The 23,142-nt window shown below is 41.2% G+C and overlaps 1 protein-coding gene across 1 annotated transcript; it reads right to left on the minus strand.

The window, feature by feature from the left end:
- Positions 1 to 1,205: 1,205 nt before the first annotated feature.
- On the minus strand, positions 1,206 to 23,073 carry coq8aa (coenzyme Q8A-a). The gene is made up of 17 exons (XM_080490976.1): positions 22,772 to 23,073; positions 18,643 to 18,742; positions 16,706 to 16,788; positions 16,376 to 16,605; positions 16,102 to 16,297; positions 14,977 to 15,043; positions 11,228 to 11,302; positions 10,394 to 10,522; positions 8,267 to 8,352; positions 7,996 to 8,136; positions 7,412 to 7,493; positions 7,187 to 7,280; positions 5,325 to 5,466; positions 5,093 to 5,200; positions 4,922 to 4,987; positions 4,588 to 4,674; positions 1,206 to 3,582 (listed from the first exon to the last, which is right to left on the minus strand). The coding sequence occupies exons 2-17, from the start codon at positions 18,734 to 18,736 to the stop codon at positions 3,286 to 3,288; spliced, it is 1,977 nt and encodes a 658-aa protein (XP_080347102.1). The 5' UTR covers positions 18,737 to 18,742; positions 22,772 to 23,073; the 3' UTR covers positions 1,206 to 3,285.
- Between the last annotated feature and the right edge of the window lie 69 nt (positions 23,074 to 23,142).

A 23,142-nucleotide genomic window follows, 5' to 3' on the forward strand; every position in this document is an offset into this window, starting at 1 on the left:
CTATCAGGAAGAAGATTAAGAGAGTATAAGCCAATGGATCCACTCCATGTAACAGTAAAATATCTGAAAGTGGAGTGCGGAGAGAAGCAGCAAATCTGTCAGATAGAAATCTCTTGAAAGTACCATATCTTTGCAATTTCACAGCTCAGCTGAGAGCCACCCAGATTAAGTTCCTTACAGTAAGACAGAGCATTTACTGGATTTGGATCAGAAGCGCCAAAGTGTACTCCTTGATCAGTACCTCAGTTTAAGAGCATAAAGAAATGTGTTTAATGGCAGTATTAGAAAACAACAAATGAAATATCCTCATACTGATGTTAGTTAAACGTCAAATGTATTGAGGGAGTCGACTTCATTTCCACGTAAAAAGGATAAACTACAAAAAAACAAAACGGGTGTTTTCATGCTATTTATAATGTTTAGACAACATAACACAAGATGCACTAATTCAAATTATTGTTCAAATAACCTAGTAGATCAATTAAAATGTATTTATTTATAAAGAAAACCTCATTCAAATTTGTCTGACTGGTTCATGAGACAGTTATTATTATTACTATAGTGCGAAACATTTTATTGCTAATGAGGACAAAGATTAATGGAGAGAAAGTGGCCATGTTTGTATTCTGTGCAGTGTTTGCATTGGAAGATTGTGCCCGGGCCTGTCGACTGTCCTCTCTCACCAAATAAGGACCCAACTGCTCCCAGAGTCGTGTAAACACAAGGCTCGAGTTATTTTAAAGCAAACCAACTCTGGAAAAAAAAAGAAAAAGAAAAAGATAAAATGCAGGAGGAATACAAAATAGTTTGCATGTCCAGTGTGCAGTTTAAAGTTTTTTTTTGATTTTTTAAGTCACATAATGTTGATCAGAATTCACCATTAAAAGACTGGTGGTTTTAATGTTGTGGTTAAGAAAGTCAGACAGCAGCAGTTTAAAAAAATAAAAACCCCACAGTGCTAGAGAGATTGTATGTTTCCCAGCTGCACTAAAAAATATACTTAGTCAAGGATGTGGGTAATTATTTGGTCTGGGACTAAAATCAGCACAATCAATTAAGTTGCTGAAGTATTTTTGTGGTTTATCCTCAAAAGAAAACACTGTACAATGTGTCTAATAGTACAAGCACTAGGCTGACCTCCACATATTTAATCTTGGTAGGTTTTTGAATTTTTGCTATGTAAAATATCATCAGGTCTGGAGATGCCGAAAATCCATTTATTACCGAGTGGTAAAAAAAGAAAAAAGAAAAGAAAAGAAAAAGCAGTGGCGCCATCTGCTGGATACTCAGGGAACTGGCGACAGATTGCATTAAGCACGGCACAGTTCGGATTTGATGTAATAAAACATGGGTCGCATTTTTTTCCCAAGCGAAGCCAATACATCATGTCCGTGCATAAACTTATGCGTGTGCTGATTTCACAGGCTCTCCGCCAAATCCTGCACTGCTGTCCAAGGCGCTGCCAAATAAGGAACATGACCCGACTCTTATTTGTATATTTTCACCTCTTTACTCACTCGGATTTCAGTTTATACATGCATACAGTTATTCTGCCATAACAAGCTCTCAGACCACATAAAGATATTCCAAATGGAACTTTTCACAAACAAACCCACACAGGACCACTTCACAAGAGTAGATCAAACATTTACTCATTTCATACAACATTTTGCCAAGAATGCATTTACATTATAAAATATCATCTTTTCTTGATATGAAATATAAAGTCGAGATCTCTAGCTATAAGCAGCGTGCTGAAAACGGCAGGCACCTTGTTTTTTTTGTATTTTTTTTCCCTTCCTCATTCTCCCACCAGACACCTTTATAACTGTATTCACACGGCAGAGCACAGAGAACTTTCACAGTCACACACCAGCCAGGTGACAGGGATTTTATTAATTAATTAATTAATTTTTTTACACCCGAAAAGGCGTGGAGAGATTATCGACTGGTAGAGGCTGAGGTGAGCCCACAAGCTGATCTTGTGCGTTTGCAGGATGAGCTTCCTCCATCTTGCCAGTTCATTAACATTCATGACCGGGACCAAGTGATGCTGTGAGCTATGCTCTCCTTTTTCTGTAGGGCCTTATCTTCCCACAGAGAGCAGCGTGGATCCACATGGTTTCATTTCTGTATTAAAACTCCCACCAGCAGAAAAAAAGAAAACTCATGCTGTGATTCTTAAAGAAGTGCGTATTGATTAAGTCAGACGGAAAACACTGAAGCACAAAACACAAATTTTAGAGTAATCAGCTGGAATTCACTGACCGATCGGACCCGATTTCAAATGTTCAGAACCATTAACGTGACAAAAAGAAACAATGCGGGAGGCGTTCATCCCCAAACACAAACATGGAAGTAGTGGATGTCATCTGAAATAGGCTGAGAGTTTGACTCTGGACACATTTTGTAAGGAGGCTGAAAGCTATAAACAGCAGCGGAAATGCCATCAACAGCATCCATCTGTCGATTTGACTCCAGATGGAAACAATGAAGCTGAAGAAATGGTTTCCTACATGTAAAATCAGACGATTCTGTGAGGAAATGCTGACAACTACCAGAATGTGACACTTTCTAAATAACACAATCGAACCGGCAGGGCCAAACCTTTTGTCTCTAAATTATTTTGCCTTTATCTGAAAATGCTACATTCACACCAAGCCTGGCTTTGTATAACCTGACAATCTTATCACATACCCCGAGAAGTCAAGAAACATTTGTGACACAGACGCGTTGGTCCTGGTCAAAACCGACACTCACACTGCTCATAATATCTGTCCTCCCTCCAAAATGTAGTGCTTTTTTGGTTAACAGTTTGGCTCAATACATTCAGTATTTCACTTTAAATTAGAGAAATGAATGGTGGATCGCAAACCAAAGTGTTGAGGTGAATATTCTGATGTTTCACAGCAAAACAAAATGCAAAAATTCTTTTGAAATGGAAAAAAAAAGAAAAAAGGTTGATCCTTTTCACAACAATCATGTTCGACCTAAACAGAACTTTAATTTAATGCTCACTCTCACATCTTGTCCGTTTTTCCCCTCCGAGTTATCATGTTGCTGCTCTTTATTTCTAAAATAAACTACTTTGCAGTAAAAATACATCAGTCTCTTATTGTCTTTGTTTGCCCGAACTGAAAAAGACACGCTGGCGCGTGCCGACCAGTTGAGGGCGGGTAACACGGCTCCCATTCTGCGTCCCAACATGCGAAGCTTCGCCACCGGTCGGCACTTTACCGCTGGATTTCAGGACCAGTTCTTCGACTTGCATAGACGCCGGCTGGCTTAGGTGGACTTAGACGGCGGCGTGCGGCCCTCCCAGTACTTGTGATACGCCGCCTGGAACATGTCCTTGCACCGAAGCTTCGCGTTCAGTCGGGAGCAGATGAGGAAGGAGCCGCCCATCTTGCGGTGGAGCGAGTAGGTCTCCTCCGGAGGCGGGGTGAGCCGGTGTTTCAGCATCACGGGGATGAGGTTGTGGATCCTCTCGGTGGTCGACTGGGCGCCGAAGCTGAAGGGCTCTGTTGAAGCGAAGGCCTCGCCCAGGATCATCACTGCGTCCACGTGAGCGTTGATCATCGCCTGGTCACGAGGGGGAAGAAATACACACCGCTGACATTCAAACCTGATTCATGATCCAAGCAGGAAAACGTCACGTGTGTTCTGGACTCTGAAAGTTCATTAACCAACACATCTTCCCACTTTGTTACCTTTTATCATGCAAATGATCATAACTGGAATCGCTTTACGGTTTTCCCCTAAACTAACTGTGGTAAAATGAAGGAAATAACAGAAAATAGGAAAACACAATTTCGCTAAATATTGAGGTAGGTACCATTTTTATAGTATTGCTTACACTAGCATAAACCGTATATATCGTACCATAGCGATTCACTCCTGAATTTCCCAAAATATATAAAACACTTTGAACATCAGCACTGTACACTGACAATTATTCCACATTTTTAAACATAGACTAAGTTTAGTAAGACATATTTAGTGTATTTGTTTGTATTATTACAACATACTGTACAATAGGACAGTAGAATTCAATACTATTCAGAGAAGGAATGGTTAAATATGAGTGAGATTTTTGGTCACTTTTATACCGCTTTGCGGGAGATCATGGGATGATTAAGATACAAGAGTGCATCTTTAGACGGTCTTTCATGTCATTAAGGATTGAAATATATCTTACAAATATTTCAGTGAGTCCCCTATGAAGGGTTAACAAATGCAAATTCAAGAACTTTATTCAAAAGTGATTTCTGTCACGATCAGCGGCCATTTAAAAAAATTTAATAAAATCGAATTTATTTAGTCGTCAGAACAACAATATCAATGTCATCAGCAGCATTATGGAACCTGATGACTGAACAAATTCGGATGTCTGTTTTCTAGGACGTCTAACAAAGTTCCAGACCCCGACAGGAACCGTTATAATAACTACAGCTTCCTCTTATAAGTCAGGACCGTTCAGGCAACCTCAACAGAGCCAAAGCAAGTAGCAGCTGCATCTGTTTTTAAGCCAGCTCAATTTCCTAAACACACAGATGCAGGCAGAAAGACACATAAAGAGATAATTACCTTGGATTCGTAGCCAGTCAGGAACTTCATCTCGATGGATTTCTTCAGAACTCCCTCTCTGTCGGCCTCGGCAGCTGAGCGGATTACCTACCAAAACAGACCGCACATGTTACCGTCGTCACTTCAATCTGTCAAATTTTTTTTCCAAATCCCAGAAAAGCATTTTAAATCATTATACTCAAGTTAGATTTCAGCGCGTTTAAGAAGGGTATTTTGTCATGGTGTGGTTTAACATCAAGCTTATGTAAAAGAGCTTTTCCTCACTGTGATTTATTCCAAACAGGAACAGAAATCAAAACACAGGGTGTAAGATCACACACGACGCTGGCCGTACCTCTATGTAAAGGTCTGTGAAATTTTGGTCAAATCCACGAGTTGCTCCAAAGTCCAACAGCGCCACCTACAGCCCGATCATGTAAAAAAAAAAAAAAAAAAAGGTTACATTTCACACAGACCTCACATTCAAAACAAGTCATCTTGTGAAAGAAAATTCACGCCAGCTCACCCTGTGTGTTTGTGGGTCGTAGAAAAAGTTGGACCAGTTGGGATCGGTCTGCATGTACCTGAACTCAAACAATTCTCTGAGGCACAGCATCAGGATGTTCAGGCAGATCTGAGACAAAAACAAAAGACACGAACAAATGTTTCTGCGGTGGTAAAACTAAATGCGAGCAAAAAATAAATAAATAATTTGATGGCGGCATGTGGACGGTTCCATGAGTGTGTTCAGCCGTTACCTCGTCCTTCAGCTCCTGCGTGAGGGTTTCGGCCTGGTCCAGGGGGAATCCAGGCACGAGCGCAGTGGTGAGGACATGGCTGCTGCTCAGCTCGTCGATCACCTCCGGTACATAAAAGAAGGGATGGTCCTTCAACAGCTCCCTGAAACACACATGAGCAGACACAAAGAACATAAAAACACGAGTCGTTTACGGAGAGTGCTGAATTCTATATATAGTTGCTCCGACCTTGAACCCCGAAGATGAACTCAGAACCGAAATGGAATAGGCTAACTATATCTATCTGGATGTAACTTGAGTGTATTGACAAGCGTCTGCAGTGTTTGGAGTGCTTGTGAGAGTTTGCCACGCTGAGCGGTGCAGTCGTAGCAGCAGAGGTGTGAAACCTCAAGGCACGCGCTCAACAAAGATCCCAACCACCGAGTGCAGCTCAAACTCCTTTCTCAATGCATGCAGACGCTGCTCTAGAATATACTGCGGTCACTGTGTGTTCAGGGAGCTGGGAAAGGAACCAGACGGGAAGATTACGGGTTCAAGTCTATAGCACTCGCATGACAAAACCAAAAAATAAGCAACAAGGCCACTTCAGGCGCTACTATGTGGTGTCGTCAAAGTATAGAAAAGAGATAAATGAGCTCGTTCTCACATAAATCAACCCAGAATGAAAAGACACTAAATAGTTACAATTCATTTATACACATTTGCTGTACAAACCTTCTTCTGGCAGTGAGACTTCTTCTACTACTTAACCAGTTTTGCATAAACCATTAACACATAAGGTCAGATCTACAACGCGTAGCTTTGTTGGAGACGGTGAGTTGTAGAATGTTAAGTCCTGGAATGTGCTGCAATTATGGGAACTATGAACTGGAAAGGGACACAACAGCGTCAGTGTGTTTACACTGTAAATCTTACGCCTGACCGATGCACACTGATAAACCAGACTCGAAAATAAACAGTAGTAAACATGTGTGTACGTGAAGTTTAAATGCCATTTTAGTTTGTTCTGCATTTAGGAGCAGTTTGTTGAGGAGGGAAATATATAACCCGGTACCAGCTGATCGCTTTCTAATCGGGAATGAGAATTTCCCACTGAAGAACTTTCTGAATTCCCGGATCAGACATAGGGAACTGATGGCCTACTCTTTTGAGCCATTGTAAGTTCTTATCAATATTTACAGGTGATATTTTCCTTCATATATCCTTGAGGAAAGGTTTTAAATGTAGATTGTTCGAGATCTCAGATACAGACTGTAAACATCATGTTTTGTTATTCAGCTGCATATTTAAAGAGATCTAGAATGACGACAACACCAGATATACAGTTGTTCTACACGATGAACTCATTCGTTTTAGTACAGTTGTTAAACACAAGTATAATGCAGCAGCTACTCTTTAAAGTAAACATTTTTTTCCAATTGGGACCAGTTGTTGTGAATAGATCAAAGACGTTACATTCAAAAATCCCCAGGAAGCCATGAAGCCTTATTTTCTTCACTGAATAAAATAAATCATTTAAATAAAATGATCAAATCCCTATTGCATAAATGATGAGCGCTCTAAAATGCAGTCACTGCTAGAAGTCGGCCTATTGTATTCATAGTAGTGATTTAAGGCTCTTTTTTGTTATTCTTCTTTGGGACAGCTCACACCTATTTGAAAATTTGTCTTGCAATCAATTAGTCGCATTTTCTGCAAATTACAGTGGACATACTTTACTCTCTGGTATGAATACTTTACTGGTATAAACAGAAAAAAATAGAAGATGGAATTTGAACACATGAAAAAAAAAAGACAAATCCTCTGTAAGTGGACTCTCCACATTAATACAGATGTGAATTTTGACGTTTGCTTGAGGATACCTGAACTTCTTTGCACACTGGGCTTCTCTAATATAGTCGCACTCCAGTGCCAGTTCTTTTCTCATGACATCGATCAGATGCTCTGGAAACAGGCCTGGAGAGACACAAATAATGTGGGTCTCAGGACAAGTAACAAAAAATATATACACAGATTAGAAAGAGAACGAAAACGGGGAGAAACAGAGTGGTATGCTGCACGTGTATGGAAATGGTGTGTGTGTGTACCTTCAGGTAAGGCATTGCTCATATTTAGCACCGTCATCAAGTTGTTGACGTCACTGTTGATACTCTGAGCCACGCCGGGGTACTGAGAACAAACACACAGTGGAAAATGGAACAAAGCCTTAAAAAAAAAATCTAATCCAATTAGTGAGGAATAACAGCTTGAAAACCAGGACATGAGTCTACAGTTGTGTGTTAATTTATAGGTTCTGAGTGTTTACATGTAATCCAACTATTTTTGAACTGAAATACTTTCTACATTATCTTCACATCTCCTTCAGTCAATAATAGTGTTCATTCCATAAATCATAAAGCTTTCACTTTAAAGAATTCAGGCTATTTTTTTTTTTACATTTTATAAGAATGAACTGAAACGCTCGTGTCCCTCTCCACAAAACCACGTGCGTCAGGTTTTACACTGTTTACTGACTCGCACCTAACATGTAAACAAACAGCTCAGATCGCGTGTGTGTGTTTTCGCTTCACGTGTGCGTTTGAGAAGAACAGCAACGCACTCTCTAATTACAGTGTTTCCCTTACAAACATGAGCGTGTATTCTGTGTACACACGCATGGCTCCATGCCAACCTGTATTTTCATGGCCACCTCCCTGCCGTCCTTCATCCTCGCCAGGTGAACCTGTCCGATGGACGCCGCTGCAAACGGGCGCTCCTCAAACGACTCCAGCTTGTCCCTCCAGTTTGGTCCCAAGTCACTGTTGAGGGCTTTCTATACGCAAACACCAATTCATATTTTACATGTGGTCACTTGTCGACAACTTAACTCATGAGACAGAGATTATCTCATTGCAATATAATCAATTGAAATCTGAGAAAGGAAAAAAAAAAAAAGATTTTACCATCATTTGTTTGATCGGCATGAAGTCGGCACTCTGTCTTACACGATCGAATATCTTGGCAAGTTGAGGGTTAATGAAAGCATCGTCTGCAACACAGAAACTCATCTGAGTTGGTCTGGAATTTGCAGAAAAAGTGGCAGGAAATATTGAAATAAATCTGATTTCTGTGTGTTAAGCTGTCACAGTGCAAAGAATTCTGACATTTCAATTGGGGATGTGTGGCGGGTGAAACTGCACGACTCAAATTCATTTGTAAGACAATTACAGTCACTAATTGTATTGCTAATAACAAAAAACAACCCACAAAAAACAATAACGAACATGAGAAATTAACACATTTACCACTCCCTAACCCTATAAAATAGCAAAATTCTTCTCAAAATAAATAGAGTTTCTGTCTGGTTTTATTGTACTGACAATATATGTTATATGAATTGTAATAATTTTGTCTTTTATTCCTAATAAAGCATTTGGTGAGAGTGCAGCAGTTGCCTTTAAATGAATTGTGTCTATTAAAAATATAGTAAAGTCCGCTGGCACGACATGGAAACTAAACTCCTACACAGTTCACAGTGAGAACAAATCTGAAAGCAACAAAGCTCTGCCTCCTCACACTAGTCATTCCAAGGACCTTCATAGTTTGACGGTTCAGTCAGACAAGATTCAATAGCGCATGACACATGTATAATAATCAAAACACACGATAATATTAAAAAAACAACTGCCGGATAGTAAAAAGTTTATCTACACCCATAATGTCAAAACAAATCCAGTCAATCTCGTAGCAAAAGAGTTAATACAACAAGCACACGTACGTCTCTGGAACAAATCTGGGATACTCAGAATGAATTTCTTCACAATACAAACTGACACACCTGGCAGCTTCTGCGCTTGTTTTTCTGTAACACCGCTAGTGATCGCAAAAAAAGAAAATCAATGCACTAGACTTTGGTAAAAGCATAAAAACAGTGTCAACCTCTCAAGGTTAAAAACATTATTCTGGACCTGTGCTGAAGGCTGTGACGGTTGGCCAGACAATGATCCACCCACAACTGCATTCCCGCCATGACTGATAAATGTCAGTACTGGGGGGAAGAGCACGACAGTGGTTGTTGTCTTCCAGACTGATCGCGATGAAATGTATTTAGATTTTACAGAGTGACAAGATAGGATGTGTGCGTCTCGCTACAGAAGAATAGGAAAGGAGATCCTGCAAAGCTCGCTTTTCCCAAATCATCACAAATCCTGTCCCGAAATCTGATTAGCGGTGGCAGCAGCATGCTGTGCTGCACTCGACTTTGCTTGTGGCCCAATATATTTACCCCACGGTGCTCTCCGTGCAAAGTTTGCGGAAAATATGAAAGCCAAGGAGGCCTGCCGTCAAGGGCACACAGCGAGAGCGTTGTTCCGACGTGTTTACTGCCGTTACTTGATCTGGCCTCATTAACCGAGTACGAGGATGTTTACTGCCGTGGGCCGCTTTGTGTATGCGCACAAGCAAGCGTTAACCTCAGTGCAGGTCAGAGTCAAAATCACAACTGCGCTTATTCATGTACGACAATAACTCGCCAAAACTCCACCGTATGAATACTGTGACCTATATCTTTAGCTGGTGTGGAACACGCATGCCTTAAAGTGTACTCAAAGCAACTACAATCGGATGTTGGTGCCAGGTTTCTTTGTTGACGACAGTGATTTAAGGTTCCCTGAACGCCTCACGTGGAGTAAAAAACTGTTGCTCAGTGAATATTTCGTGTAGAAAAAAATAAAAATAAAATAAAATCTATGATTCTGTGTATGTTATGACATTAATCCGCATTTCATTAATTATTAACTTCTCAGCTCATCTGTTGCAACATCGGCCATGTTGACATGAGCCTAAAAAAAAAAGAAAAGAAAAAGAAAACAGCCTCTGCTTCAATCCATAGTGAGTGTGCAACTCCAAAACATTCACATTTAATTCAGGATCTCAAAGTGGCCATATCTCTGCTAAACACCATTTCTGTCCTTGAACTCTCAGCTATGGGTTTACAAACTTCTACTTACAAATCGGTTCCTGTCAGTTTTATTGCATGTTGTTCACCATAATAAAAAAAAAACACGACCAGGCGTTTGATAGTCCCTCACCTTGGATGCTGAGCATTTGTCCTAGTTTTAACGCAGCTCCTCTGACTTTGCACAAAGTTCTGACGATACGTTCAGCATTGGCCTCGGACAGGAAGGGGCTGGAGTCCAGAACTGCTTTCTTATTTTCCCCTGAAAAAGGCCAAAACAGAGAAGATCTTGGTTGAAGTGTTTTTTTTGGGGTTTTTTTGGTCACTTAAAAAAACAAACTGAGTTCAGAAAGCTGACTTTGCATAAGTGAAATCAAGTTAGTCACATACAATTCTTTTAAATTAAGTATATTATACCCACTGTGTGCATATAGGAGCTCTGTGACAGTGCACATATGTGTCAGTAGGTCGCCAGGTAGTGTGTTTTAGTACGTCTGAAGCTGCCTTCAGAGGCTTTATTGGAGATTTACCGCACACACCCACTCTGACGAGTGTGTTTGTCGCGTCCCGGCTGGGATTAAAGCACACACATAGATAAAGACCAACAAACAGGAGCACAAATGCCACAGATTTACGTCTGGACACTCTGCTTCAGCTTAGCCTGTGTTTTTTGGATTAGTGGGTTCACGGAGCAGAGCAGAAACGTCTGTTTAAGAGGAGGGCTGAAGAAGAAGGAGAAGAAGGCTGCCTAATTACGTCCTTTTCCTTTGGCTGTCATAAAAGGTTTAACATGCTTTCGAGAAAGGTACTGTCAACAAACCACAGACACTTTCACCAAGGGTGTGTGTGTGTGTGTGTGTGTGTGTGTGTGTGTGTGTGTGTGTGTGTGTGTGTGTGTGTGTGTGTGTGTGTGTGTGTGTGTGTGTGTGTGTGTGTGTGTGTGTGTGTAGGTGTGTGCTTGTGTCACCTGCTGCACCATTGTATCCGATAGACTTCTTTGCGACTTCTGCCAGAGCTCCAATCCCCAAACCTACAGCTAAACCTGGAGCGAACACAAAGATAAACAAAAACACAATTATGATGCACCACCTCATCACATCAACGTAATTTTTAAATATCTATGGCCTCTGGCTTAGAACTGGACTGAAAGTACATCTATGTTTGTGATAGCCAAAGAGGAAGAGATCTGCGGCATAAACATCCAAAATGACATTCTTTACAAAACTTCACTGATGAATTTGAGAAATAATTCTTAATCCACCAGGGAAGCAGACAATTTCTCTCACCAGTATTGTACTCAGTATTTCTTAGGTTGAGGTGTCAAAGTTATAGTTAGTAACCAGGTTAAGGTAAAATGCTTAGACGCGATGGTTAAAGTCAGTGTAACTGGCTCGGTATTGCATTATGGGAATGAGGAAGCCTCACAAGCAGGATCTGATCTTCTTGGAGGGATACAAGGCCTATACCCCAAGTATCTTTCACTACTCCCTTGTATCTTTTAATGCATAGTGATTGAAGCAGACTTCATCAGCAAACTCATCGAAACTATTTATTTTAAACTCTACTCTTAAATGAGGCATATGTGTTGTCTCTCACACTGTGAGAGTGAAACTGATGCCCATGAAATCTGGGCTTGGGGACATTTCTGCGTGGCGTTTACGTGTTTTTTTTGTCTGGAACCGGCTGCTGACCTGTTGATGCTGGTGCCCTGCCTTCACCCAGAGTCAACTGGAGTTGACTCCACTCAAGCTGTGTGTAAGATGGATGGATTTATTACTCATTTATCTGATGGCCTCCCTCTGTTCTCATCAGGAATGGCACTCTGCACCATTAGCAACATAGGACAAACGTGTAATTCAATTAGGTAACATACCAGTTATATGAAAGAATAACAAGCGGATAAACCTCCCTGATCACCTCAGCATTATGCAGAGACAGATTTGCAACAGCTGCACTTCTCTGCCCTCCAACAGCACACATGGAAATGACCGTAATCACCCACTCACAGGCCTATTAAGCTTCAAAATACTTAACCATGAGAGAAGCCGGAGGATTATATCTGCACCTAAATAACAGAATGCAAGACTGCACGAGTTGGGGGTTGTTCATGACCAAGTTCCTCCTCCGAGCCGACCGTCCACCTTACATAACTCAGCATTACGTAATCGGTTAGTCAGCGGTCTATCTGAGGCGGCACATCTCAGATACAGCAGTACATGAACAAATGAGGACACGGCCTGTGTCTGTGCTTTGTGTGCAGGTTGGCTGACAATCAGTTTGAAAAAAAAAACTAAATAGAAACAAAAACATGGCTTGCATCCATTGATGCAGATGTGCAGTAATGTTTGAGAGAATTTGAGCTTTTTATTAAACATTTATGGACTCCAGCAGTATCTCGGTTGTGCATGTATTGCCATCTCGTCTTCTGGGCTTCATTTCTGCATTTAGTGACGGATTTAAAAAGGGAAATGGCTTCATTGCAGAAGATGGAACTAGGGTTGCTAAACTGTGTGTGATCTCACTATGTGAACCTTCTGGCCAAAGAGTGATCGGAGTACCTGCAGCACCTGTGAGGGACATACAGTACTTTTCCAGACTGGACACAAGCGTCTGTCCATCATTTGCCTCAGGAAAGGAAAACACGCTTACAAAACTGTAACCACGTGTTCAAACTCTAAGCTGGTTGATGTCACTTTACTCAATGTTTAGAACTCAGATATCCTGCACGGTCGTGTTTCCTGGCACAACTTTAAAGTCAGCATGGCAACAGCAAGGAGAAACCTCAGGAATGGTGCTATTATTACATCTGTCATAACACATGCCAGGAAATCTAAGAATAAATTCAAAGGCAATTCATTAAAAAAATCTAAAACTATTTGTACATTTACCCTACAAACAACAACAAATCTGTCATTTTAGACGCACGTGTAGCAGGAGAGTGAAGGACAAGCTGAGGCCACACTGCTCCAACACCTCCGCCTCCCCTTTTCAGCACCTTCTAAATGTTACCACTGTCAACATGCTGAATCATCTCGCCTCTACCTGTTGCCACTGACTTCTTGCTTCTGGAACCTGCACTCGTTCGGTATATAGCCGCGGTCATATTCGGCTGCATGTTTGTGTTGGCAAGAAGCTCAGATTTATCGGAGGCCGCGTTCTCTGGTTACCTTTGTTCTAGTTTATGTCCCCCTTTCACATTTTGAGCTGCAGGTTAGCTTCACGCCACCTGTTGACGTGTCCATCACAGGGCAGAAATGAATGTTCAAGCTCGTGTTACACTTGATCTGAGGCAGGTTCTCAGCTTTTCACCGAGGCTGTGCGAACGCTGAGAGTTGGGTGTAAAATTAGCACATGCAAAACGTCCTGTGCAAACATGAATTGGAGATTAGATAGGTGTATGCACTTTATCTCCTAACATATCAACTCTATATTTCATGTTTCTCAGCATCCTGCTGACATTTCCGACCATAACTTTAGATTTATTCTGACGTTAAATTGGCAGCTTGCATTGCAAACACAGGCCAATATATTAGACTGACAGGACAGGCAACCGGGTCAAACAGGAGCTTAACAAATACCTTCAGATTTTATTACAATTCGGTCAAACAAGTTGCAAAACTGAGTCTATTTAAGTCTCCGGGTGTCTAATGTTTTGTTTTTTAATCTGTGCAAGCACACATAAAAGGTGAAGAAAGCTTGACCTAATTTCTGAAGAGCCTTTCTCAAATGCAGCTTAAAAGTCTAACAAACTGCAAAAGGATTCACATACTGTATGTTATGTTCCTCTTATTCCTTATCCGTACATTCTCTCGTCTGATGTGCTTGCTTGCATTTACTCACGTGTAGCATACACAATGTGTGTGGCAGTTTGTCATTGTGCTGTCCCTGACAAAGTCACGGAGTGACACAACAACACCCACCGCGCTGAACCCACTGGCCCCGGCTGCACTGGCAGGTGAGAGGTTACGGTCAGATTGAAGATTAAAAGGTTAAGTTAGCAGAACTTCCTTAGGTCAGGATTCTGTCAGATTGCCAGCACATACGAGTGAGTACAGTACCTGCAATAATAATCTGGAAGAAGTGGGACTGTTGATGGAAGATCAATCAAATATCTCTCTTAAAAAGGACCATGAATGGGGACTATATTGCTGTTTTTATCTCTTTATATCTACTGTGCTGGATCTTCTTGAACACATTCTGCCTAAAGTCACCTGTAATGTGCTTGTTATAATATTATATTGTGTGAAGGTGGCAGGTATTTGTATTGAAACATATGGAGTCAAAATAAATGTCTATCAAAAACATGAAACTACAGCTACTTATATGGTATTCATACTCTGAGCTTGTAATTATTTACTCTGAAGCTGTTTGTCTTTAGAAAAGATGTTTTTAAACCTTTGTGACATTGTTAAACTACCCAGAATCTGTAAATACTTTCTGCTATGGAATATTAAGAGAAAGAACTCGGATGACCTGCACCAAACAAACTGATCTTTGTTCACATACATTATCTCAGAGGTATGTTTAAACCAACGTCCTCTGAACTATATATACCGCAACATTCTGGGTTATGGTGACACAATGCTGGACTTTGTTTTTGAGGCACATGCAGAGCCACACAGAGAGAGGCGGGCGCGCCTGACTACATTTCAAGTCAAATGGAGCCAATGAATAAAGCACATTCAGGCACAGGAACAAACAGTTCAATTGCTCTACCTCCAAAGTTGGCCAATCTGCTGAGGCGGGTCACAGGCACTTTCCTTTCTCTGGCTCTCTCACTCAGCTGATTGAAACAGAGCACAAACACAACGTTTTACTCATACGAACACAAAGACCCAATTCCCAAAAAAGTAAGGATAAATAGAAAGACAATGTGATGATTTGCACATCTCACGAGACCATATATTTTCACAATAGAACATAGACAACATAACAAATAATGACACTTACTTTCCAATAATGTTCAAAGTATTAAAAAAAAAAAGCTAAATATGCATTTTTCAACTAATGAGGTCAAGTGTCAACAGGTCATCAAGGGGACTGGGTGCATAAGGACCATTTTTAAAACTAATCTGAAAAAGGAAAGCCTAGAAATGAAGGTCAATTACAGAAAAATACGAATACGAATTAAAAAGTGTCAGGTAAAATCTGTATGTGCATTGGCGCTTGTGAACAAAAACAGACGTTATTCTGTGGCAATCAAAGCGTGAGGCCAGAAAAACTTACGAAACTCTCTGTGAACACTGCTCACCGTTCTACAAACGCAAATTTAATCAGTATAATGCAAAGAGTACAATCTAAAGAATGGCATCTTTTTCTCTGAGACAAAACTCACTCTATAAAAAATCCAGAGCATTGTGGGAACATTTTCTGAGGCCAGATAAATTACATTTTTCTGAAAGTATATATAGCTTTTAGAAAAGCAGCCGCACCAATGCAGGCAATTTTTCAGAGAAAGCCTTGAATATTTCAGCAAGACACAAATACAAGACCACATACTGCATTTATCACAGTATGACATCATAGTGTAGGAGTCTGCGCTGCTTCAGAAACTTTGCAAGTCGCAGAGTAACTACTGTGCAGAGGGAAACCAAACACTCAAGAAACTGCCTTCCTATACATGTTCTTCCCCAAGAGAGTCATACACCTGACTCTGTCCCAACTGCTTTTGAGATTTACCACTACCTTCCATCAAAACGGTCAAATATTGTTAAGAAAAGTTCAAATCTCCTACTTTCTTCATAAGATATGTTGTATATGTTCTAATGTAAATACCAGTTGGGCTCATGAGGATTGTAATGTTCGGTGTTGTTTTTAAATCGACATCTGATCTGAAGTTACCATCTGTTTGTGAGGTTTTGTCTCCGTCCGCTTTCCCTGTCTGGCCTTCTCGATGTCTTCAGCCGTCAGTCCTCCCACCGTGGATGGATCCTGGTGGTACCGCCTGAGCTGACTGACAGGATGCTGACCATATAGCTGGCTCCACAAGTGTCTGTTGAGGTTGTGGTTGTAAAGATGATGGTGTCCAATGAAATGCCTGTGGTTTACAAAACGGATGTTTTCGTCTTTATCCTCCAAAGATGGCAGTAACGATTAATTGGGATGCTTTTTGTACCTGGCGTCTTGGTGGTATGATCGAGTCTGCCCACTAAACTGTTTGCTGGGATCTTTGTATCCCTCGAACAGCGACTGCTTCCTGGCTGCTGCAGCATCTTCTCCTGTTTGATCTGCGGAGAAGTCCACGCCTTCTTCCCTGAACTCGGAAGCTGCGAATGCACCGTCGTCCGGAGGGAAGTCGAACTCCGACTCTGCAGAAGGCGTCTGCTGCTGCTGACCAGACAGATCCTGTACATGCACATGTACATACTCTTATTTTCATTACATTGAATGCAACTTGCCACATTTGCATAATAAAAGGAATTCACAAAGTAGTATCCGAACGAACCTGCATTTTCATCATGGCCACAGAGAGGCCTTGCTCTGCAGCTGATTGGATGCCTTCTACTGCAGCAGCTACTCCTGGGATTCCTGGGTTACAAACATAAAGAAATAGAATTTTAGGAGATAATATTTGAGAAATGCAGTACAAAAAACATGATCAAAGACTCTCTTCAAACATACATGAAAAGTTAGGCTTTGGTCTCCTACTTTTGCAGACATGTTATAATTATATTGTAATAAATGGTCACTTTTCTTTCCAATTTAGTTTCTTCCTGTAAAAATTGTGTAGAAAAATGAAAGCCTCAATTTACATAAATATCATCTGGAGACACATAAGATAAAGTTTGGTCATTTGAAATGAACTATCAAAAGTGCTAAAAACATCCTAATAAGTCACATGCGAGTCTTCTAAGCTGCTGTACACCTTCTTATAATTTTTGGTATGAGCGGCCTGTGCTTTTGAAGACGCACCGGGTCCTTTTAAAACATCTTAAAGATGCAGTCTGGCTCAGATTCTTCCATCTCGCTTGCGTTACACAATTGTGAAGTACCGTTATATCACATCTGCCTAAAGCTCAACACACATTAGTGGACGCATGAGACTGACGGCTGCCGTGTTTTCTTTGTTGCACTCAAGTGAGTTAATTTGCACCTTCAGAAGTGACCTCTGGTACTGAAAGTGGTCATAGCGATGGCTTATATGGCATTCATACCAATGTAATGGCAACTGACTGGAGTATATCTTCTCGAGTGGCAATAAGGAACTGATCAACATCACATGTGAAGAGCTGAGCAGAGCATAGTAGAGGAGATATACAGCAGTTTAAAGGGGACCCACAGTGGTGTAATGGCGAGCACACCTGAATCCTTGTGAGACTGTTCCCAGTATGAGTCTGTGTTGTGGTTTTCTGTACAAAGGTTATAGGTTCTTACTGTGCATGCAAGTGTTTTTTCAGGGTACTCCAGTTTCCTCACACAGAGCGAAAACATGCATTTGAAGATAAACCGGTGACTCTGAAATTCTCCAAACGTGTAAATGCGAGTGACCCTTTGTTTGTCCTGAGATAAACTGGTGACCTTTCCAGGGTGTACACTGCCTTCACCCATAGTCGGCTGAGCTCAACTCCACCGCCCTACGATGTAGATAAAAATAAAAGATCTGAGACATGGCAAAGGTGCAATAAAACAGCATGACCTGTTAACTAAGGTAATAATCCCTAATCTTAAAAGGAAGTATGTCTTGGGCGAGAAGGAATGTAACCCTGTAACTGTAAAAACACACAATTGTTCTGCTTTAAAATGAGGAAATGTCTTTTTAGTCTTTCTGGTACGTCCTCTTGTGAATGTGTCAGTGTGTCAGAAATAGCTCAAATTGTTTTACCACGGTCTGCAGCTCAACAATCTCCTCATTCATTATTCTGACAGCTCAAGACCCTCAAGCAATGAAAAGAACATGACTTGTTAGTTCATAATACATTCAGTTGTTTGTGTATTTCTTGTGTAAGATGGATGGTTTTCCTTCTTTAATTTGTGTTTGGTCTCTTTTACGCCAGACAAGTTCATTTGTTAAAAGCTGTTTCGCTGCTATCCGTCTTCAACAATGATTTATCCCATTCAGGTTTATTGGGAGCTGGAGTCAATCCCAGCTGAGAGTGGGTGAAGGCAGGATACAACCTGAACAGTCCATCACAGGGCAAACACACTCACATTCATACTAATGGGGAAATTCGGATTCACCAATTAACCTCAAACACATTATCTTCAGATTACCAGGAGTAAACCCCCACGCTCAGGGAGAACAGGCAAACTCGGCACAGAAAAACTCAAAACTGGACTCAGACTGGAGAAGCGGTAACCTCTACACCGCCTATTTCACCACATTCCTATGAATCTACATATTCGACCTCTGTAGTGTCAGTGCGGATAACTGCCAAAACTTACCCGTCCCATTACGAAGAGCGGTGGCCTGCGTCTCCGCCACTGCCTGACTCAACTTAGCCAAGCCTCGCACGACTAACATCATATCGCCGGCCATGATGGACTGTGGAGGAACAAAAAAGTACATAAGATTATAGAAATATTGATCACTATAAATTAGTTGTCGTAGAACATAAAGGCAAACCGCGTAAACTGAAATCAAAGATGGACAAAATTAGAAGTCTGATGTCTATGTGGAGTCATCATGCCAGGAAAGATTAAAAGGGCAGACTATCACATGGACAAAAGGGTAAATGGGAAATAAATAAAACCGCTTCGTCACGACACTTGATTCTGCCGGCGCAGACGCACCCTCACAATATCGCAAACATACACAGCTGTCACATCGAGGGATGACTTTAATACTTTGTCTAAAAATACTCCTGACCCCCAACCCCCTTTTGGGCTTGCTCATGTACAGCAGACACGCAAGAAAACGAGTGAGGAGAATGCTGTGCATGTACAGCTACGGACCTGTGCATGTGCCATCCATAGCTGCATCTCAAAATGTCACTGGAAACGAAATGGGAGGAGTGCCAGTTCCATGTTCCGGCTATTTCTGTACACGAGCCAGTCTGATTGCACGTGTTTTGTTCATGCACAGTTAGACCTCACTTCTCCACAGTTCTTTATTCATGTGAAAGACTGCTTTCTATTAAAGACTATCGAGAATGGTGTCATCTTCTGTCCTAGAAGTAACCTGGTGTGTGTTTACATGCTCCCATCTTTGATCACTCGAAATACTTTGCTGGTAAAGCCCTGCTTGTAACCGTTAGTCCATTTAGGACACACAACACATTATGGTTTAGGAACCGGACCGGTAAAAGTGTGCCATAATAGCATTTAATTTTAAACTTTAAAGTTATATATTCACAAAAAAACAAACAATTACGAACAAGAATGGCTACAATCTCAACATAAAGCCAATTTTAATCACACTCTCTGGTGCAAAATACAGTGGAATGTCCTAAAATCTTCTCCTATAGCTGTTGCATATGCACGTTTTCACAAACTGACCCCGCCAGCACAGCTTTGAGGCTGATGTTAGCTTTCTAGCTTTCATAGCAGCATCACCAATATCTTAGCTCAGGTGTCAAGTGATGTGTTGTGCCCGCTACTCTGCAGAAATGTGTTTAAAGAGTCAATGTTTCCTTTGAATTATTTTTACAATTTGCTTGGTGGTTTGTTGGGCCGGATTGGAGCCTCTTGCGGGCCGGTTTTGTCCCACGGGCCTTATCTTTGTCACCCTATGAACAAAAGCTTGCTTTGAGTCTTACCTACACAGCAGAGCGCCCACTGAATTCCTGGTATGTCGCAATCTGCAAAGCCACTCTGTGTTTGTTTCGCAGTTACAGGTGGTGGTTTGTGGGTGTGTCAACATGCTTCAACACAGCTCAGCTCGGATTTGGGCCAATGGAAAAAGCTGCAGCTGAAAGAGTGTAAGTAATATGTAAGTGTGTGTGTGTGTGTGTGTGTGTGTGTGTGTGTGTGTGTGTGTGTGTGTGTGTGTGTGTGTGTGTGTGTGTGTGTGTGTGTGTGTGTGTGTGTGTGTGTGTGTGTGTGTGTGTGTGTTTGTGTAGCATAGGCGGTCTGAGTCATGAAGTGGGTCATCCGTCCTCCTCCTTCAGGGCTCCACAGTGTTTTTAGACAGTGGACAAAAAGAACAGGAGGCGGGGCTTCTCTGTGATATTAATGCCCAACAGCAGGAGGGCAGAAAAGAAAGACTACATGGATAAGGCTTGAAAACAAACCAACTACAATCAACCCTTTAAATGGCTGACTGTAAATGGATGGTGGTCACACAATACATCATTAAATAAACACAGAGATTCCAGTATGATTTAGTTTAGTCATGTTTTTCTCAGTGAGCGCACCTGACTGCACTAATTTTGAACATATAATACAATTCTGAAAAGGAGCTTAAATAAATGCCTTGTGGACATGATAGACATGATATTCAAAAGTGTCTGGCCAATAATTTCTAGTAACCCACTGAGGAGTTTCAGGTGAGTTTTGTTTACTTCAGAAAAAGTAATGGCATAGAAATACAAATAGCAAATCAGGGTTTTTATCCACAAAGGCATTAAAATAACATTTGAGCTCACTCGAGGGTTGAAATTTTTCATCGCAAAGATTTTATGGGCACCAATAAAAAGGTGATAAAGTGAGTTTTCTTATTTGTTATTATAGGTGCTGCAATTAGTTTTAAAGGTGCTATATAAAAGTAGAATTATGATCATGGAAATCAAAGAATATTGTGAAACTTATCAACAGTCCCTTACCCAGCCAAGCCTTTTGCAACATGTTTTTTTTTCTTTGCTGTAAATCACAATGAATAAAATCTGTATGGAACCTCAAAAGAGCGGCTGACTACACGCTTTCTCTGAATGTCTGCCACATTTTTTTACCACAAAGATTTGGTAACTGCGCTCTGACAGCGATTCAACGTTGTGCCGTGTGGCAGACATACGCAATCGCACATACGCACACCTAAGCCTCAGCTGTTGTCTGCCGCACAAGCTGTTGTCACACTGATGAAAATAACCAGGCAGTGTTAGGATGCTGCTCAGTGCGCCTCGTGGACCTCTGACAGGCCACAGCCGCTGCCCTTGACTTCCGATCGTGTGTCAAAAGGAGCCATGTTTCCCATTACTACGCAAAGGTGGGACATCCCTTACGGGGAAAATGTGAGACAACAAACCAGCCTTAGTGTCTTTGTTCTATTCTAATCTGATCAAACCCAGCTCTTTGGAAAAGATCTTTTCTAAAAACATTTAGAGCAGTGTGATCCAGAGGCTGCTGGGAGTCCATTCTGCCCACAATAAATAAGAAAGGTTATCACGATAATAATGGCATTTTATTGCATGAAGTTTTCATTACGATGAGTCAGCTGTGAGTATAAACTAAAGTTGTAGCTTTAGATTTAGGCCAAAAACATGCCTTAGCATCTCAAAAGAAAAAAAAATGGCAGTAAAGGTGACTTCTTAAGGTTGTACACATGAGCAAAGAACATTTTAAAAAAGCAATCTAAGCAATTAGCCTTCATAGCATTTGCTTCTCTTTTTGATAATGTCAGAATAGAGTGGCAATAAGGTGAGTTTCAGATTGAAGAGAGGATTTTTTATTTAGCACATCATGCTTTTGTTATCTGACAGATGCATGACATAAAGGTGAACATGAATACTGAACCTGACATTTGAAAGGTGTAAAAATAAACTTGCCAGAGCCTCCAGTGACATTATCTTAAATGTATTGTATCACTGCTATTTCTGTGCTGTGACTGAAAGCCACTGTTTATAAGTGTCTAGATGTATTTGTAAAGATTGTATCATGAGGTAGGGCTTCTAGTTTAATGAGGATGATCTAAGAAATCTATTATTATTTCTAATAACATCGAAATCTATATTTATAACATTTGAGATATCCACCTTCTCTCATTAGTAATAACTCTTGGGGAAAGAAACCCCGTACAAACTACAAGCAACTATTTTTGCTGAAATTATTTTAAAACGGAATCAAAATTAATGTAAATATATTAGATATACAGAGAACAAACCACGAGCTCCCAGCAGGACATGGTGTTCAGAAAGTGCTGAGTACACAAAACAAGTTTGTTACAAGGTTACAAACATCTTCCGTGTAACTTTCACTTCACTTTCTCTCAGTGATGCAACTAAATCCTTCAAATGAACCAACGCGGAGTCATTAAAAAAATAATCTGCCATTATTTACCTCCTCGGGAGCGCGCGGCCACGAGCGCGGACAATAACAAACGCGTGCGGCGCCTCAATGTTTGGTAAATATTTTAAAAGTGAATCACAGCCGCTATGAGTGACTGAGAGTGGAGACACGAGCGGGTTTGGGAGTTCTTAAACTGCCTGGGGTGACTTTGACTTTGCACAAGTGAGCCGAAGGAGGCCACAACAAGCCCAGAAGTGGGACGCGTCAGCACGCTGCGCTGCACGAGAGCTGCTGCACGCTCTGACGAGCCCGAGCTTGGAGGAAGTAACACATTTAAACACGGACGTAATCTTTTCTCTGCACGTCTAACAGCCAATGCATGTCAATCTGTATTGAGGATTGAACTACTCACCAGCAGCTGCGGTATCTGCGTCTGTTTTCTCCAACTCTGTCGAGGCGAGGTCACTTTAACTGAAATGAGATTTTCTTTTTTTTCTTCTTTTTCCAGTGTTTGCAACGCAGCACGAGTTACTGGTTATATGCTGGCCGCCTTCCTCCTCCTGCTGCTACTTGCAGTCTTTAATCCAGTCTCTCCCTCTCTCTCTCTCTCTCTCTCTCTCTCTCTCTCTCTCTCTCTCTCTCTCTCTCTCTCTCTCTCTCTCTCTCTCTCTCTCTCTCTCTCCGCCACGAGGTCAAACCGTATTTACCAACTTCACGCAGCAGCAGCAGGGTGACGCAGACGCACCTCCCTCATGCCCGACTCCCTGGCTGTTACACACAAAC

Source organism: Lipophrys pholis (assembly GCF_963383615.2).
Source record: "Lipophrys pholis genome assembly, chromosome: 21".
NCBI lineage: Eukaryota > Metazoa > Chordata > Actinopteri > Blenniiformes > Blenniidae > Lipophrys > Lipophrys pholis.

What these genes read in the sequence shown, in the direction of transcription:
- coq8aa (XM_080490976.1), bottom strand. Translation starts at nt 18,736, where the DNA reads ATGGCCGGCGATATGATGTTAGTCGTGCGAGGCTTGGCTAAGTTGAGT. An exon ending in TGGCCATGATGAAAATGCAG is followed by an intron (nt 16,606 to 16,705) that starts GTTCGTTCGGAT and finishes GTGCATGTACAG; the next exon opens with GATCTGTCTGGTCAGCAGCA. An exon ending in CAAAACCTCACAAACAGATG is followed by an intron (nt 15,044 to 16,101) that starts GTAACTTCAGAT and finishes TGTTTCAATCAG; the next exon opens with CTGAGTGAGAGAGCCAGAGA.